Genomic DNA, 16,049 nt, shown 5'->3' with positions numbered 1-16,049 from the left:
ATTTTCAGCTACTTCTTCAATAGATTTGAGACCCTGAAATGTCCCATTTCTAGATATAATTCTAAATACTTCCAGTATCTGGGAAGCCAGCTATTTCTATGACTGCATCATCTTATAAGTTCTCACATGAAATGCAAATTCTCCATCACACAATTGGGAAATCCTGCACATGATGAGGCAATGATGCTCATCCAAGGTCACCAGGCTGTGTTCTAGCTTCCAGCCATATGAAAAAGTACCCACGGTGCCTCTGAACACTTGCATGAAACTCCTGTGGGGAGAAACTCTTGTGACTTTTAAACTATCGTCCTCAAAGCCTGTCCCATTTTTATTCTCTTACCTTGTAACTTGGGTTCTCTTTCCAAAATCCAGTGACCTCATTGATTGCAGCACTTCAATACAGCCCATGTACTGGAATAAGAAGAAAAAAAAAAGAACAAGTAGGAAAAAATAGCACACAGATAGCTCTCAGCGTCATTGATTTCCTGGGAAACACCTGAAATCAGCTCCTGATATCAAATTACAATCGCACACTCAGCCCACCCATTCATATTTCTGACCATTAATGGACATGCAACTTGAGCTTCAGTTCAGTTATAAAACATCCAAACTCCAAAGCAGGAATGCAGCTGTCATCCCTAACAAATGTGAGCTCAGTGGTTAAGAGCTTGGGTTCCAGGGCCAGACCATGTGAATCTGAATCCTGGTTCTGCCAGTGATTAGTTATGGAACCTCAGGAAATTACTCAACTTCTCTGCATCTCAGTTTTGTCACTGGTAACATGGGGATACAATTAGAATTGTTGTGAGAGTTAAATTATTTCCTACAAGGGTTTGAAGAACAGTGCCTAGTATGTGCATGTGCTCAAGTATTAGAGGAAGCAAGACTAAATGTGAGACAAATAATACAGGAATATCAAATCTTCGAAGGAGATAAAACAAGCAGATAAATGCAGGTAATACAGGATTTAGTAATAAAAGTTATCTTATTTTTTTGCAAGATCATTTACTGAGGGTTCAAGAAAGGGGAAAAAAAGTCATGTCCTACACCAGAAATGAGCAAATTAGCTTGAACGTGGGGTACTGGGAAAGTGACTTTATGACTTATAAAGCTAAAAGATGGTTTATATTGAATGTGGCAGCAGTGGGAGCCGTGTCGGGCTGCTGGTAAGAGCGTGATGGGATTAGTGTGTGTTTGAGGAGCCTTGTGTCGGCAGCAGTATGAAGGTGGGTTAATAGTGAAGGAGTAAGTGAGGATGCTCCTGTTGAGAGGGAAGTAATGACAGCTCACACCAGAGAGGGATGGTGACAGTAGGAAGGAGGGGACCAACTCAAGTGACATCACAGAAACAGATACTACATGATTTGGCAGTCGATTTGATCTAGAGAATAAGAGAGAAGAATGAGTCAAGGATGACTCAGCCAGTGTAGCAGAGGGAACAGTGATTCCATTAACAGAAACAGGAAAGCCAGGAAAGGGGAAGATGAGTTGGTTTGGGACCTGTTGACTGAAAGATGCTGGTGGGGTATCCAGGAAATTACCAGCTGACAATTGAAAATTGGATTCTGAAATCATGGAGAGGCATTAAGCTGAGGGATGCAGACTTCAGTAGTCTTCTGTGTAGCTCTGCCTGGTGAGGCAGTGGGAGTAATCCTCTTAGCAGAGCCTCGGTTGACGAGGGAGAGCATTTCTCTGAGAGTGAGCTCGGAAATGCTATGAGAGCCAAGTGGTCTGATTGCAAGTGATCTGTCCGCTCCTTGGAGATGGTATGCTTCCTGTTTCTCTTTCCCCTGGAAACCTTCCAGGCTTCCTCTGCTTGGAAATGACAAAAGCACTGTGGAAAGATGGCAGGAGCTGGGGGGTGCCTCCCCAGACACTTCTTGTAGTATTTCTCAGCAATTCTGTAGATTTCGCATCCCAAGAGCAGGTCAGTGCACCAAGGGTTGCCGAGAGCCTTGTGTCGGGGACAGCGTGCTGGCCAGGACAGTTATCTGGTGATTTTCAGTCAGACTTCTGTTGTCACATTCCTCCTGGTGGCCCTAATATTGACAACTTTTTTTTTGCATATTTGATTCTGTCCCAATCACAACTAACATCCCAAGGCTTGAGGACCTCAAAGAAGTCAGTAATGTCTAGAGATTTCTGTTTTACAGACTTATTAGGAAAGTAACACTAGATATAGGGGGCATGGTCGTAAGCCCACCTCAAAACTGTCATGAAAGGAGGTCCCAAGGGTCCAAGATCCATGTTGAGGGTGCACTGAAAAGACCGTTTTCCTGTCCTCACCAGTGCTCTGGCTTTTCCTGCCTTTCTGTGTCTCCTTCCATTCCAGACCTTAGCTCCTGCTCCTCTTCTTCCTGCACCCAACACCCTGGAAAGAATGGACTCCCAACACAGGCTGGGGAACAGGTCTGGGCTCTAACTCCAATCCCCCTAGGAAGCCTTGCTAGTGCAGAGATTGGGGGGGGGGTCATCTTTCTCTTCAGCTGTAAATTATCCATTTAAGACCAGGTGAGAAAGCCTATCAGGGCACCGTTTTTGAAGATGTGACCAAGCACCTCCAGTTTTCCCACTCAGCCAGAGGGATTTGTCAAAAATAAGTATCAGGTCATGTCCCTCTATTACTTAAAACCCCTGGCATTTATTATCAAAACAAGCTCGTTACTATAAACCCCTAAACCCTGTGTCTTCTGGACCCCATTTACCCTTTCAACTCCATCTGTGTCACTGTCCCCCTGCACACTTTGCTGCCACATTGGCCTTCCTTCTACTCGTCGGATACATCCAACTCTTTCCAGACACAGGGCCTTTGCACTTGCTGTTTCTCTTCTGCCACTGCCAGCTCTGCCTAGCTTCTCCCCTACGGCTCTGCAGGACTGACTCCTTTTGACCCTCAGGTTTTAATTCAAATTAAAACACCACCTCAGAGGCCTCTCCTGTCACCCTGCATCACAGTCCCCCACTTGTCATTTTTATGCCACTGGAGGATTATCAGGCTTTCTTGTTAATTTGGTTGTTTATTACCTGTCTTCATTCCCTGGGCTGTAAGCACCATGAGTAAGGACCACGATCACCACCGTATTCCCAATACCTGGGACAGCGCCTGGGCTAGGGCGGTTACTCAATAAATAAATAAATACTGGATGAAAGAGGGAATACAGCTTCTACTGTTCAGCTCCGACAGTATCTTCAAAGTGGGCAGAGGGAGGTGAAGGTCTAACCGTTTTCTCCATCCTGGGGGATAAGTGAGGCGTACTAGAGAACTCAGGACTCAGGAAGAGACTCAGAGAAACTGTAGGCCAGGATGACACCTTTGGAAGGTTTCCAGATTTCTTTGTACAGTTTCCTCCGTGTCTGTGATTTTGATTATTCCCCCATCTGAGAGATTGGAAACACACACCCTAAACAAGAGGGGAAGGTGGGGAGAACGTGCCTGACTCCTCAGGCGTTCCAGGGGCCGGGGTGGGGGTGGGGTGGGGAGAGCCGCGAACGACAAAGTCAATGGTGGGGGCTTTAACAAGACAGTGGAGTGGACTGCACATCGGAACCGGAGGGGGATAAAGAGGCAAACAGAGTCAGCTGGGACGGAGCCGCTCCGGGGCTGCCGCGGCTCGGCGCCCCCCCCACCCCCCCCCCCCGTGAGGGAGCGTGTCACCTGGGGGCGCTCTCAGCCCCGCGCGGTGAGCCACCAGCGGGGGGATTCCGGTTGTGAACGAGGACAGGGGTTTTCAGTGGAGAGCGGGAGGGGAGGCCAGGGAGAGAGGGAATCTCCCAAGGTTTTGTTCCTAACCACACTTCGCGGCGCGACACCCACCTCACCCCCTTCCTTCTAAGGCAACCCCAGTCGTTGCCTCGCCTCCCCTCCCTTGAAACCTGTTTTGCTTCACACACTTGTCAGCAGGGACACACCTGCTGCCGGCCTCCCGGCGGTAAACCGAAGGTTCTGGAGAAAGAGTCCTAGCCTGCAGCGATCCTGACGGCGAGCACGCCCCCCCACTTCCGCTCTGCGCATGCGTGGAGCAAGGCGCCCTGCGCGAGGCGGAGAAAACCCACGCCCGGTTTTGTCCACGCTCAGCCCGTTTCACTCCCCAACCGCGGCTGTGAGGGAAGCAGGGAGAGGGCCCTGCATAAAAAGAGTCTGTCACCAGAACCTAACACAACATTGTAAATCAACTGTATTTCAATTAAAAAAAAAAAATCTGTCCGCGTCTTCGTTTTAGGTACCTGATGGCTGTATAAGTGAAAAGTGGCTGGATGGCCAGGCCTGAGGCAGGAGGAGTTTAGCTGGTTGATTTAAGCATAAACTGGGGATGATAATACCTCTCATTCACTTATTAAATGGAGATCTGCATAAGACATGGCCTCTGTTCTTAAGAAACCCAGCCCCATGAGGCTAGGACAACTATGAAAGAGATGATTTATCTTTTCTTTCCATGAGGTTAGTCATTGTTCTTAATTCCATTTAGTAGATGAAGAAATTAAGGCCTATTAAAGGAAGTGCCTGGCACAGTTTCATTTATTCAGTGAGACTGAATCAGGGCTTATTCTAGAGGCCACAGTCCTTTTCTGGGACCCTGTGTGTAAGTCTCATATATCAGGAAAAGCAAAAAGAGGAGGGGTCACCCAGCTGCTCCCACTGACTCTTCCTCAGGTCTGCCCAGGTGGGTAAGTAGGTAAGGAGCCTGGGAGTCACATGGTAAGAGCAGGCATGAGTCCAAGCTCTCCTGGGGCCTGCAGGGGGTGGCACAGGAGACAGAAGGCACTCCCTAATTCCTGACCCTGTGAAGAGGAGAGGACACTGAAGACCTTTATTCAAGGCATCCCAGGGTGGTGAGAACGTGGCGGGGCTCAGACAACCTTCCCATTCAGCACCTGACAGATGGCTCACCTAGCTCCCGGCTCACTCGAACCCCTTGTGCCCCGAGGCAGTCATAATATTTTGTACCATCTGAGCTTCAACCACTTGCTTCCAGCGAGAGGTGAACAGCCTATTCATGGCCTGCGTATCTTTGCATTCCAGGGAAGAAATGACTGGGAGTTTCAGAGAAAAAAAATGAAAGCTAGCTTATGGGAACTTTTCATTCTGACTCTTACAGAATGATGACTTTGGTAGATCTAAAGAAAAAGAATATATAGTCTTACATCCTCAGAAGGAATGTATCTGCAGGATACATAAGATACTGTTAACGGTGGTTACCTCTGGGTATGGGAGAGCGGCAGCCTTTTACTTTTTTTTTTTTTTAAATATGGAACGCTTCACGAATTTGCGTGTCATCCTTGTGCAGGGGCCATGCTAATCTTCTCTGTATCGTTCCAATTTTAGTATATGTGCTGCCGAAGCGAGCATGGCAGCCTTTTACTTTTTACTTCAACTTTTTGTATTATGTTTTTAAAAACAAGTAGGTAGTATTACTTTAGAGTTAAAATTAAATAAAGCCTACTACTTAACCTCTTGGAATCACAATTTATTAATGACCAAGTAGGATTAAAGCCCTTTTTTCAATGGCATATTCCTTTCCTTAGAACATGCTTGCCCCAGTGCGAGGTGTATGGAGGAATACCAGTGAAGAGAAGGTTGAAGGCATTGGCCCTGCACTTGATAAGACAGGGAAGGATGACACTTTGAAACAATCAGAACTCTGAAGAACAGTATATCACGTACGCTATGACAAGGGTATGACCTTCATGCGATAAATGTTCAACAATAGTAGAGGCCACCAACATGGCCTGAAGACACTGCAGGATTTTTCTGCCGCCTCTAGATCACATCAAGTTTTTCCCATTTTAAAAAAGGGGAGAGTGGGGAGAGGACATTCTCTTCACAAATTTGAGACATTGTCTCCATTTCCTTACTTTCCACTCAGGCTTCAACTCACTACAGTAGTTTCTAGTCTCAAGACTCTGCTGAACCTGCCTAGACAAAGCAGTGATCTTTTCCTCCACTCTGGCGAGCGCTTCTGTTCTCCCGCTCACCTGCATGGGCTTCTGCCCACCTCTAGCCACGCCTTTTCTTTCCTCTGAACCTCTCTCCTATCTTGATTTTCTTGAGCATGTACTCTGGTTTCTAACCTTTATCCTCTGACTATTCCTTCTCAGTATCCTTTGCTGGTTCTTTTAATTTTTTTCCCCTGTCTTTTTTATAAACAATGTACCTCCTCCTGGCACTCTATACCATTGGTTCTCAACCCTGACTACATATTAAACTTATCAGGAAAAAGACACAAATGAACTTATTTACAAAGCAGACACAGAAAAGAAATTTATTGTTACCAGGGGAAAAGAAGTTGGGAAGGGATAAATTGGGACTTTGTGATTTGCAGATGCTAACTACTATATATAAAATAAACAACAAGAGTCTACTGTGTAGCACAGAGAACTATATTCAATATCTTGTAGTAACCTATAATGAAAAAGAACTTGAAAAAGAATATATGCCTGTATATGTATGACTGAACTATTATGCTATACACCAAAAATTAACACAACATTGTAAACTGACTATACTCCAATAAATTAAAAGAAAAAAAAAACCCACCAGGGAAGCTTAGAAAATTCTGGTTCCCAAGTTCTACTCCAATCCAGTAAACTCAGTCTCTACCGTGGATACTCCTTTGACGTCCATTATTACCTGGGTGCTGACAGCACACAGATTTTCAACCCAAGCTCTCTCCTATGCTCCAGATCTGCATAATCACATAAACATTCCCCCTGCATCTCACCCTAGTTTGAGCACACTCTGTCTCTCCATTGCAATGGAGGGAATTCACATCATACACATGTTCAACTACTACATCTGTTTGCCTGGCAGAAAGTAAGAGATCAGTCCCTTTTTTCAGCTCCTCGGCCCCAAACCCTACTTCTCAAACTAGACTTTGATCTCCACTGCACCAGGGAAAGGGGACCTCTCTGTAAATGCAAACAGAATTACAAGCCATTGATTCTGAGCCTTGATGGTCCAGGTGCACAGGTGTAAGAGATTTCAGGGACTGCCCAGTGTATTCTTTACATGAGTTTCACCCAAGTGCTGAATTTAGAACATAAGCCCCCTAAGAAGGAGCCTCTGGTGTCTCACCCTCTGAATTTGCCTTGCCCAGTGCAGCCAACACTTTACTGACACGCAGGTCTAGCATGATATCACTCTACCCTATCAAACCTTATTCCCACTTAAAACCCTTACAGGTCCCCTTACCCCCATACTTAAAACAGAGCTCCTCAAACTTTAGAGAACTTCATAATCATCAGGGAAACATAAAGGGATGATTTTTTTAAAAACAGGTTCCTGGGGCTCTGACACATTCTGCTTCAGTAGGTCTAGGAGACTGCATTTTAATAAACACTGGTGGATTCTGCTACAAGTGGTTCAAGTATGACACTGTGGAGAAAACATCAGTCTCCAGGAAAAGAGCCTATTTGCTTAGCTGGATGCACAAAGCTATCCCCAACTATCATCATTCAAAAGTCACTTTTATGAGACCTCTCCTCTTCTCCTCCTTTCTGACCTGCATGCTTGACCACTCCCTTCTCTGGACCCTTCTCTATACACTGTATGTATGTCCAGCAGACCTTTCAGAAAACATTAATTGCCCATATGGCTTTATTTGGTCAATGTGTCTGTATCTCTTTTGGAAGAGGAACAGTGTTTCTTCTTTGTATCCTCAGTGTTGAGCCTCACTCACCGGTGTTCTTGAGATGAACGAGTTAAATATGGCTTTTATAACTTTTAAGACAAGATAGGATATATATATTAAAAAATCGTATTAAAGATTTAGATAATAATTTTTTCAAACTGAATCTCATCTAACTTGGATCTCCCCAAAGAATAATCATAAAGGCCAAAACCCAATGCTTAGTAATTAAGATATAATGAGTGAATTGATCCAAAGAGAAGGAAATAGTCAGATACAGGCAAATCTGGAACCATATGGCCTACAAGAAAGACAAAATCCAAACTACTCACTCCAGCCCCTTGTTGCCATTGGGGAAACCAGGTCTGATTTTTCAAGAGAAGTCAGAACTAAGACTTTGTTTATGAATTTTCCTAAATTTTAAAACCAAGAGGTCACATCATAAACAATCCAAAAATGAAATTTAAGAAATTTCATTTACAATAGAATCAAAAACAATAAAATATTTATGAATAAATTTAACAAAATAAATGCAAAATTTATACTTTGAGAACTATAAAATATTATTGAAAGAAATTTAAGAAGATCAAAATAAATGGAGAGACATTCCATGTTCATGGATCAGAAGACTTAATGTTAATATAGCAATACTTCCCAAACTGACGTACCAATTCAACTCAATTCCTAGCGAAGTATCAGATGGCTTCTTTGCAGAAATTGACAAGCTGATCCTAAAACTCACATGCAAATTCAAGAGACCCAGAATAGCCAACACAATCTTGAAGAAGAGCAAAGTTGGAAGGCTCATGTGTCCCAATTTCAAACTTCCTACACAGCAACACAATCAAAACAGGTGTGGTATTGGCACATGGAAAGATGTGCAGATCAATGGAATAGCATTGAGCATCCAAAAATAAACCCTCACATTTACTGTCAATTGATTTTTGACAAGGGCACCAAAACAACTCAAGTAGGGAAAGAACAGTGGTTTCAACAAATGGTGCTGGAGCAACTGGATATCAAAAGAATGAAATCACATATAAAAGAATGAAATTATACCCTTATTTCATACCATATGCAAAATAAACTCAAAATGGATCTAAGACCTACATATAAGAGTTGACATGGTAAAACTCTTAAAAGAAAACAGACAAAAATCATCAGTACCTTGGATAGGACCCAAAGTACAAGCAACCATAGTAAAAAATAGATAAAAATTGGATTTAATAAAAATGAAATACTTTCATGCTTCAAGGAACACTCTAAGGAAAATGAAAAGATCACCCACACAATGGGATAAAATGTTCGCAAATGATTTATCTGATAAGGGACTTGCATCCAGAATAGATAAAGAACTCTTAAAACCCGGTGATAAAAAGACAAATGACACAATTTTAAAACGGACAAATGATCTGAATAGACACTTCTCCAAAGAAGAGACACAAATGGCCACTAAGCACATGAAAAACTGCTCAATGTTATTCATCACTAAGGAACTGCACATCAAAACCACAATGAGATAACCACTTCACACCCTTTGGAATGGCTATAATGTAAAAAACAAACTGCAAATAGCAAGTGTTGGCAAAGATGTGGAGAAACTGGAACCTTCAGACACTGCTAATGGGCATGTAAAATGGTGCAGCCACGAGGGAAAACAACTTGACAGTTTCTCAAAAAGTTAAACTTAAAATGACTATAGGACCCAACAATTCCACACCTAGATAGACACCCATGAAAAGTGAAAGCACATGTCCACACCAAAACTTGCCCTCAGACATTCACAGCAGCATTAGTCATTATAGCCAAAAAGTAGAAGCAACCCAAATAGCCACCAACTGGCTGAATGGATCAATAGAAAGTGGTCTAGCAGGCAATGGAATAGTGTTTGGCAGTAAAAAGGAACGAGGTACTGATAAATGGTACAACATGGTTGAACCCTGAAAATATTATTCTAAGTGAAAGAAGATAGTCACAAAGGACCAGGTATGAAATATTCAGAAGGGATGAATCTACAGAGCTAGAAAGGAAGGCTGGAAGGATGGGGTATGACTGCTAAAGGGTACAGGGTTGCTTTGGGGGTTGATAAAGATGTTCTAATAGTGGTGATGGTTGTGCAACTCCATGAATATACTAAAAGCCACTGAACTGTACGTTTGATATGGGCAAATTGTGTGGTATGTGAATTATATCTCAGTAGAACTATTACCAAGCAACAATATAACAACAGCAATAGGTCAAACAAATTGTCTCTGCAGGCAGCGTGTGAGCCTGATATAAAGTACTCAGGAAATGCGCGTGAATGGATGAATAATGGATCTATGAATGAACTTTCAGAAATCTTTATGGTCTTTTGAAATCTTCAGCATCCCTGAGGCAGAGTTCGTTGCTCTTCCTTTGGGCTCCCAGAACATCCTGGTCACACCTCAAGGTTGTACTCACCCAGCGGTGCTGCAATTCATCTGTTTGAGTGTCTCTACGCCCGCCACTGGACTGTGGGCTCCTCAAGGGCAGGGAGTGAGTCTTACTCATCATTATCCCCGGCACATCTTACAGGGCAATAAATGATTTATTTGAATGAAGTAGCCAAGAAATGATGTTCAGGAAGTCTCAAAATAACCTGCCTCCTAACTGGACCATCTGTAACGCGTTCCTTTTTAAAGAGGCATACTGCCAGTTAAAACAATCCTGAAGGGAAGCTGGTTGAAGCCCTCCAGGTGCCCGGTTTGAGTGGGAATGTGCATCGTGTGAGAAGGGAGTGGAAAGTCCCTCCCCATGTAGTGCAGCACAATCTAGCGCAAACCTGGGCAGGTGGACAACGGGGAGGGGACCCCGCTTCTGGAATGGGGAGCAACACTGGGGAGCAAGTTTGGAGGGAGTCAGTGAGACAGGCCTCTATGGAAGAGGCACAAGTGGTCTTGGCAAACACTGCCCTTTTTTACTGCACTATAGTTGATTTACAATATTGTGTTAGTTTCAGGTGTACGACTTCAGATTCTTTCCCACTGAAAATAGTTCCCTGTGCTATATAGTAAATCCTTGTTGCTTATCTACTTTATGTATAGTGGTGTGCATCTGCTAATCCCCAACTCCTAATTCATCCCTCCCCCTCCCTTTTCCCCTTCGGTAACCATAAATTTGTTTTCTGTGCTGTGAGTCTGTTAACACTGCCTTTTCTTAGATGATCTTACAGCACCTTTGAAACTTCCCATCCAAGAGCACAGGGCTGCTGACACCTCCCCTCTCTCCACCACACTCTGTCCGCTTGTATTTGCTTTTCTTCCTAGCACTTACTGCTGACAGCATTAAACATTCATTTGTTCGTTGTCTGCTCTATCCCCTACACCTAGAATACTGTCTGGCACACAGTAGTCCCTCAAAATAAACTTTGGTTGATTAAATTGAACAGGTTTTTAAAAATCCAACATCTACCCTGATGAAAACTCTTTCTGCCCCAGGTTCAAAAGCCTGAAAAATCTAGATTTGTTCATTCATTCATCGGTGGGGACTTCGCAATCAGGGAATTTCAACTCTCTTGAGTCCTTAATGCTTACAAAGATGGAATCTTCTAAATGTAAGTTGTGTATTCTGTTTTTCTTTCAAAAGCAGAATCTCTCTCTCTCTCCAGGGTACCTGCCCAAGTCAGAGCCAACCTGGGAAGGGAGCAAACCCTGTCACTGTGGTCCAAATCCTCACCTTCTATGCCCCTTCCCTGCTAAGCAGACTCTTCTGCCTGCAGCAGGCAGAGACAGCACCTAAACTTTTAAAGGCCATCCCCAGTCCCTCTAAAGCAAGCAGAACCGATAACATCTTAAGTATAATCTCCTGCGGAATTTTAGAATTCAATCAGGGCAGTTTTAAATGGATTCAGAAGAAAAGCTTCTCTTTGACAATGGGCAACCCAGGATCCTGCAAATAGAGTGTCTTAAGGGCCTGAAGCCCAGGTCAACAATAGAGATCTTGGTTGGCTGGCACTTTGGTGACACTCTAATTCACTAGGATATAGGCTGTCTTCAAGTGTGCAAAGAAAATTCTCAATTCATCTGAAAAAAACAATTGGTTGTCCGTGGGCACGAAAAGTATGACAACCATCTGCATCACAGGAGGCGGCTGGCTGTGCCGGGTCTCATACCAACAGTCCTACTCACACTGAAAATCCCTTACACATGGGCATTTTTTTTGAACTGAGAGAGGTTTCATCTGTGCCTACAGACCTGAGCTCAGACAGCGTCACTCCGCTTGAGGTCATCCCTGCGGCAAAAAACATACTGAGAGCATGTGAAGGGCCATGACCTCTCCTAGGAATAACTTTACACCCGTGTCTTAGGAGACACAAGTGGCTCTTTCTGTCGCTGGGCATAGCCAGAAAAGTTGTCCTACGTGATCATGCCCTTTTGCATAAACAGAGACTTAACACTGTCTATTCTCATGAGTGTTATTTCATTTGGCCCTCACGGTGGAACCTGAACAGATGGATGAGACCCTTTTACAGACAGGAAACTGATTCTCAGGGGTCAGTGCTCTGCTCAAGGGCCACAGGGCTGATAATGGAGAACCAGCTCTTTTGATGTTTAAAGCTATGCTATTCCATGACACCTCCTTGACCTGGAGAAGCTGACCATCTAGGGGCATCTCCAAGCCCTACAGCTATAAAAATACAAGATAATGCACAGTGAGGTTGACCACTGACGTAAGAGACTCGAGTGTTTCATCCTATCGATGAGGCATCTGCTGACAGCAATTCCTTCATGGTACCTGGGTCAGGTGAGAGATGTCATGCTTACCTCCCTGCAGTGTCCCATGCTCCAGGATGACATTTAAAGTGAAAATGAATTCAAGAAAGCGAAAACTTCTGAATTGAAGATACTGCATTGTATCTTTCCTCCAACCCACCCACCCAAACCCTCACGATATATATAAAATAATACATATTTTATACTATATATATATATATATATATGCATGAAGAGAAAGAGTTGGAGAAGCCAGGCACCCTCTGTATGTGGCAGATGTTTGTATATTCTGTCATGACAGGAACTTCAGGAGTACTTGCTGCATCTATCACCTAAAACAGTAAGTTCCCCACAATATTGATCACCCATTTTGTTCTCAAAAAGCAAACACTGCATCATACAAAGGTAAATCCTCCTTGAAACAATATGTTCTCAGTGTGCCCTTTACAGAAACTCTTTGGGGACCTTATATCTTATATTCAATTTTAATGCTGTTGGGATTCAAAAGCTGCAACCAATAACTTCAAGTTAAGTCCTTGGTGGGGAAGAGCAGGTGTTGGCCCTGGGACCCAGACTCCCAGGAAACTCAGAAGAGTTTTATCACTGTGGAGGCATAATCCTAGGAGATCAGGAATGCTATTTTTGGTTGTTCCTGGGGAAGGTCTCCAACCTGGAAGACCGGCTCTCCTAATGAAAATGATAACTGGAACACAGGCCCTGCTCAGATTAAGTTACCTTTGAAATAGCAATTGACTACTCTCTCCTGATGGACCCCATGAAATCCCACGTTGTGTCAAAGCATTAATAACATTCTGAAGAGAAGAAACCTTAGCAGTACTGCTTATAGGAAGAACAACGAAGTAATTGATCCCAAAGGGTGTGTAACGGGAGACCTGTGGTCAGAAAGGCAAACTTTCTCTTACTCCCTGGAAGGTGCTCATTCCTCCAGACACTTTATCCTTCTCTTTTGTTTTTATTATTTTTTTCATTGAAGTACAGTTGATTTACAATGTGCTGTTACTTTCTGGTGTACAGCATAGTGATTCAGTCAGACATGTATCTATATATACATACACACACACATTCTTTTTCATATTCTTTTTCGTTACAGGTTATTACACGGTATTGACTCGTTCTCATTTTATACTTCCCCCACTCCTTCCTTTGCATACGTGGGAATGGTTAGCACTGTTCCACAAGTATTTGCAGTTGCCGCCTGCCCAGCGCAGAGTAGGACAGCACTTCTCTTGCCCCTTTGAAGTTGGCTGCAGCTCTTGATTTAGTGAATGACATTCAAGCAGACTGTCACTTTGGGAGTGATTTTCCACATTTCCTCTCTTTCAACTGGGAAAGCACAGAGATAGGGCCTCTCTCAGCCCAGGTCCTGAGGGAGAGCCGCACAGAGTAGAGCATCCAGCCAACCTGCTGTGGACGTGTGGTGCCAGCAAGACATAAACCTTTTTTCTCTAAGTCGCCGAGATGCTGGGATTTACTTATTCACACAGAATGACCGAGTCTATCCTGACCGCTGCGGCAACCTCAAAAGGGGAGAACGGACAGACCACAGAGTCCAGGAGCTGGGGCTCTGGGAGTTAGGCAGGCCGGGTCTGCCTCTCAGCTTTGCGGGTACCAGCTGTGACACCTTGGGCAAAGAACTACATCTCAAGGCCTCAGTTTCCTCATCTCTAAAATAGGGACCGTAACTTGCCTGTTTCACACCGCTATTACCAGACTCAGATAAGGGAATGCGGGTGTGGTGCTGAGCACAGTGATGGAGCAGGAAGAGGGCTCCGCACAAGGCAGAGACTATCCTGGGATGCCAGCGCCGTTCTTCCCCTTCCTCTTCAGTTCCCTTCACCTCCTAGTTTGGGGAGTTGATGAATAAGCCTCAACTACTGTGAAGGGACCTCAGTCAAGAGCACTCTTCATGGGAGTGTGATAAACACCGGGATGCAAGGTGCTATGGGAGGGTGTGGGAGGGGCTCCAACTCAGCCTCTGAGAATCAGGGAAGATTTTTCAGAAGAAGGCATGCTGGTGTGAGCTCAGAAGGGCAACTAAAGGGAGGTTGGGTGAGGGGTTTCCAGGCAACAGGCACAGCATGTGCAAGAGGGAAGGGCAAGAATAAACATGCTCCCAAAGCACTCAACATTCAATATGACTGAAGTCCAGAAGCATGGCTGCAGGCAGAGGCAGCGGCTAATGTTATCTAGTTAATTGTCTGCCTGCGTAACTCAACGGGCTCTTGGGTGCCGGCAGCTGGGTCCTATTTACCTTGTATTCTTAGAGTCCCGCCCAGTACCTGGAGTACAGTAGGCTCTCAGTAAATGCACGCAGAACGTCTGATGATTATAACCAAACTTCAGGCCACCTAAGGTTAAGTGTGAGGCCAGTTTCTCTTCATTCTTCCGTAAGTTTCCAAACAATACTTCCACCCAGCCCACTTCACAGACTCAAATAAATACAAGCTAAAAATATAGCCCAGGTCATGAATCATAAATGAGACGGAAAAGCAGTGACTCACAGAAGTTAATCGGCTTCCCAGGAGAGTGTTGCTGGCTGTCGTTTGCTCTGAAGGATGAGGCAAACTGCCGGCCCCATCACTACGCAGATACAGCTAATGCAATTCCCAGGCCTGCCATCGGGTGCCCATCTGGTATTCTAAGTCTCCCATTCAGAGGCGCCAATGGCAGCAGCCCCTTGCACCCCAGACAGGGCAGCAGAGGGACGAACCCAGGCACATAGGGTAACAGGTGTCTGCTCAAGAAAATGGTGTAGGGCCCTGTCTTCTGTCTCAATGGTCCAACGTGTCCATCATCGTGTTGGTTATGGCCTTAATTTCGTTGCTGCTATAGCCAAGGTAGCACCTTTGCAGAATGGCTTAGTGGATGACTTACCAATCTATTTGTTTCCCTGTCTAATTAAGAACTTAATCTAATCCAATAGTGACGGTGTGTGTGTGGTCCCTCTTGCCAACCTATAATCCACTTAAAACGTTGCCTTTGAGTTTTTATGTCCTTATTTCTCAGTTCTGAGCACCTCAAAAAAACTAAAGTATATCCCACACCTCCAAATCACACAAATCTGACTCAGCCTTGAGTACTCAGGATATAGAGTTTTTCATTTGAGTAAACACTTATTGAAGGAACACTTACAAGTGAGAGCAACTGGAAGTACCACCACAAGGCAGACAAGCCCTAGCAGCCCCATCAAACTCTCTCTCCTACCAGTGTCTGCACCCACCCCCCTGGAGAGACTCAAATACCCTTACACTTCTGCTCCTCCTTCTGCCTATCAGATTGAGTCCCGCCCTTAACAAATAATCTGAACTCTTGGGTAGCAACATATATGACTAACTTACTATTGAAACCTGGGTACCATTTAATTGTTGCTGGAAAAGGCTAGTTGGAAAGGGCCAACATTTTTGTCATCAGTCGCCGTGTTTAGTCAAACATGATGTCCACAGTAGGAGCATCTGCCTGACAGTGGTTTCCAGCTCTCTGGGACTGTGATCAGGCCCAGTGTGTGGTCATGTCTGGAGGCCATGGTGGCCAAAGAACCTCACTCACACCACTCTCCCCCCCAGTCACAGCACCAAAGTCCTCCATGAATGGTCAGTTGTTCAGTCATGCTGAAACCACAAATCACATTAGCCAGTCTCCCACTTGGTGATAAACTGCTGAATGATGCTGT

General features: G+C 44.4%; 1 protein-coding gene and 1 non-coding gene across 3 annotated transcripts in view; both read right to left on the bottom strand.

Annotated features, from left to right (window-relative positions):
• The window catches only part of SHC4 (SHC adaptor protein 4), a 109,824-nt gene that overhangs the window by 70,629 nt on the left and 23,146 nt on the right, over positions 1-16,049 (bottom strand). The window contains exons 1-2 of one of the 2 annotated variants that reach the window (XM_072962485.1): positions 3,222-3,369; positions 341-411 (exon numbers count right to left, since the gene is read on the bottom strand). In XM_072962485.1, coding sequence (XP_072818586.1) covers positions 341-411; positions 3,222-3,233 — 83 coding nt within the window. In that variant the 5' untranslated portion in view covers positions 3,234-3,369. Of the gene's footprint in view, positions 1-340; positions 412-3,221; positions 3,370-16,049 lie in introns of those variants that run through there. The other variant, XM_006208368.4, reaches the window with a different exon arrangement.
• Positions 5,241-5,347, bottom strand: LOC116278048 (U6 spliceosomal RNA). The gene has a single exon (XR_004187471.1). It is a non-coding gene; the product is annotated as a U6 spliceosomal RNA (small nuclear RNA).

Source organism: Vicugna pacos, chromosome 6 (assembly GCF_048564905.1).
Source record: "Vicugna pacos chromosome 6, VicPac4, whole genome shotgun sequence".
In the NCBI taxonomy this organism is placed as follows: domain Eukaryota; kingdom Metazoa; phylum Chordata; class Mammalia; order Artiodactyla; family Camelidae; genus Vicugna; species Vicugna pacos.
Note: the sequence above shows the minus strand (reverse complement) of the source record. Positions and strands in the feature narration are given on the sequence as shown.